This window comes from Parasteatoda tepidariorum, chromosome 5, assembly GCF_982258835.1.
Source record: "Parasteatoda tepidariorum strain Cologne lab strain chromosome 5, Ptep-v5.0, whole genome shotgun sequence".
In the NCBI taxonomy this organism is placed as follows: Eukaryota; Metazoa; Arthropoda; class Arachnida; order Araneae; family Theridiidae; genus Parasteatoda; species Parasteatoda tepidariorum.
The window spans coordinates 67998555-68000523 of NC_141759.1; the positions used below are offsets into that span (position 1 = coordinate 67998555).

At 36.1% G+C, this 1969-nt stretch overlaps 1 protein-coding gene across 1 annotated transcript; it reads left to right on the top strand.

Moving 5' to 3' along the window:
* Positions 1-632: 632 nt before the first annotated feature.
* LOC147809454 (innexin inx4-like) lies at positions 633-1418 on the top strand. Its single transcript, XM_087162818.1, has one exon. The coding sequence runs from the start codon at positions 633-635 to the stop codon at positions 1416-1418; it is 786 nt and encodes a 261-aa protein (XP_087018944.1).
* Positions 1419-1969: the final 551 nt, after the last annotated feature.

Genomic DNA, 1969 nt, shown 5'->3' on the forward strand with positions numbered 1-1969 from the left:
ACGAGCCAATTGTGTATCAACTTTACAAACCCAGTTTATAAAATTTGGGAACCCGTCTACAGTTATTCAAATGTTTTCAATTAAGATCAAGCGTCAAGTCTTGAAAAAAAAAAAAAAAAAAAAAAAAAAAAAAAAAATTTTTTTTTTTTTTTTTTTTTTTTTTTTTTATGCTTAAAAGTTTTGCGTTTGTCAAACTGGTTACTTGTTGATGAACCATCCAGCTACAGCATCAAGGTCTCTTTTTACTCATCAGCGCTTTCTAGTATAAAACATTGTTGCACCCACACCAAACGATACGAGATATGTAATCAGTTGTATGATGTAGTGCATTTGATGCGAACTGATCAAAGTCGCTCCCGTGGTTGCAGTTGCAGTACTGTAATACATTCCATACGCTGAATAGGCAAAGGACAAAAATCCTATAAACACTACTACCAAGAGTGCACCAATCATTAGTATCTGTAGATTCATATTTTTACTTTATTACACATTCAAAACAAGCAATCATGTTTAACGTTACGCAACTGCTGAAATGGAAACGTTCCCAGGTGCCACAAAAAAGCTTTAGCGCATTGATTGACCTGCAACAAATACATGTACGCAACGTTTTCTTGTTTTGCTTTGGACTTGCCATGACCCGACAATTTTTTGGAAGCAACATTATCTGTCAAGTGGATGGGCATCGCATCAACCAAGAATTGCTGGACACCAAATGCTTCATTAATAGTACTTTTACAGAGTCTTCAAGTGGAATTTTATATCACAATTACTATCAATGGGTATCGGTGGTACTTTTATTGCTGGCGTTTGTGTTTCATTATCCCTTTCGTATTTGGTCAAATCAAATGTCTAAATTTATGACAGAAATTACACACGAAATCAAAACCACAGATGATTCCGTGAGAGTTTTTAAACTTATTCGGGCATCTCGAGGAAACCGTTTGTTTTGGAAAGTGTTTGGATTGGAATGTGTTTACCTCGCGCAAAATGTTTTGATTCCGATAATTTTGAATATTTTTTTCAACTACGCTTGGTCGCTGTATGATTGGCATTGGAATACCATATCCTTATTATTTCCCGAAATGGCTTCATGCAACTATGATTATTATTCTGGAGGAGGAATCACTACAGGAAAATTTAGATGTTTGCTGCCTTTGAATAGCGTGTACAGAAAAGTGTTTTGGGTCGTGTATGGCATTTTTCCGACATTGATTGTATTTCACGTGTATATGTTGCTATATCGCCTTTACCAAGCTATACGTTTGGGAAAAGAGTGGATAAACATTTGGTGGTGTCTAAACATTGCAAAAGCTGAAGCAAAAACTTGGCATGCAAAGCAGAACTTGAAAAACCAATGGCGAAATGCACATTTGAAGGATCCGTTGTATGTCAGCATGGAAGCCTTCATCAAAAGTTAACAGCGTTTTATTTAAAAAAAAAAAAAAAAAAAAAAAAAAAAAAAAAAAAATTTTTTTTTTTTTTTTTTTTTTTTTTTTTTTTTTTTTTTTTTTCGTCTTTATAACTTTCAGAGCACACGGCGAGTGGCTACTTTTAAATCCCAAAGCTCGATGAGCATTCAACGTAGAAATTCTGCTTCGAAGCATCTATATTTAAAAAAAGCGATGTCTTTTCCCCGTGGTCGAGGTGTTGTGTTCATTGATGAAGAGATTATTTTTGAGAATGAAGATTTTTCGGTGGAAGCGGAACGAGTGGAATCATATGATGCAGTGTATGAAGATTTACCACCTCTAGATATGGAAGCGGGGCGAGCCGAATCACCTGATCCCTTGTATGAGAATTTATCTGTTTTAAACGCTGAAGCGGTACAGTCTGATCCATCGCATGACGAGTTATCCATGGAAGCAGAGTCTGTCGAATCACCTGATCCAACGCACGAGAATTTATCTGTTTTAAACGCTGAAGCGGTAGAGTCTGATCCATCGCATGACGAGTTATCCATGGAAGCAGA

Bases quoted from the DNA above. Each gene is read 5' to 3' on its own strand.
- LOC147809454 (XM_087162818.1), top strand. From the start codon at position 633: ATGACCCGACAATTTTTTGGAAGCAACATTATCTGTCAAGTGGATGGG.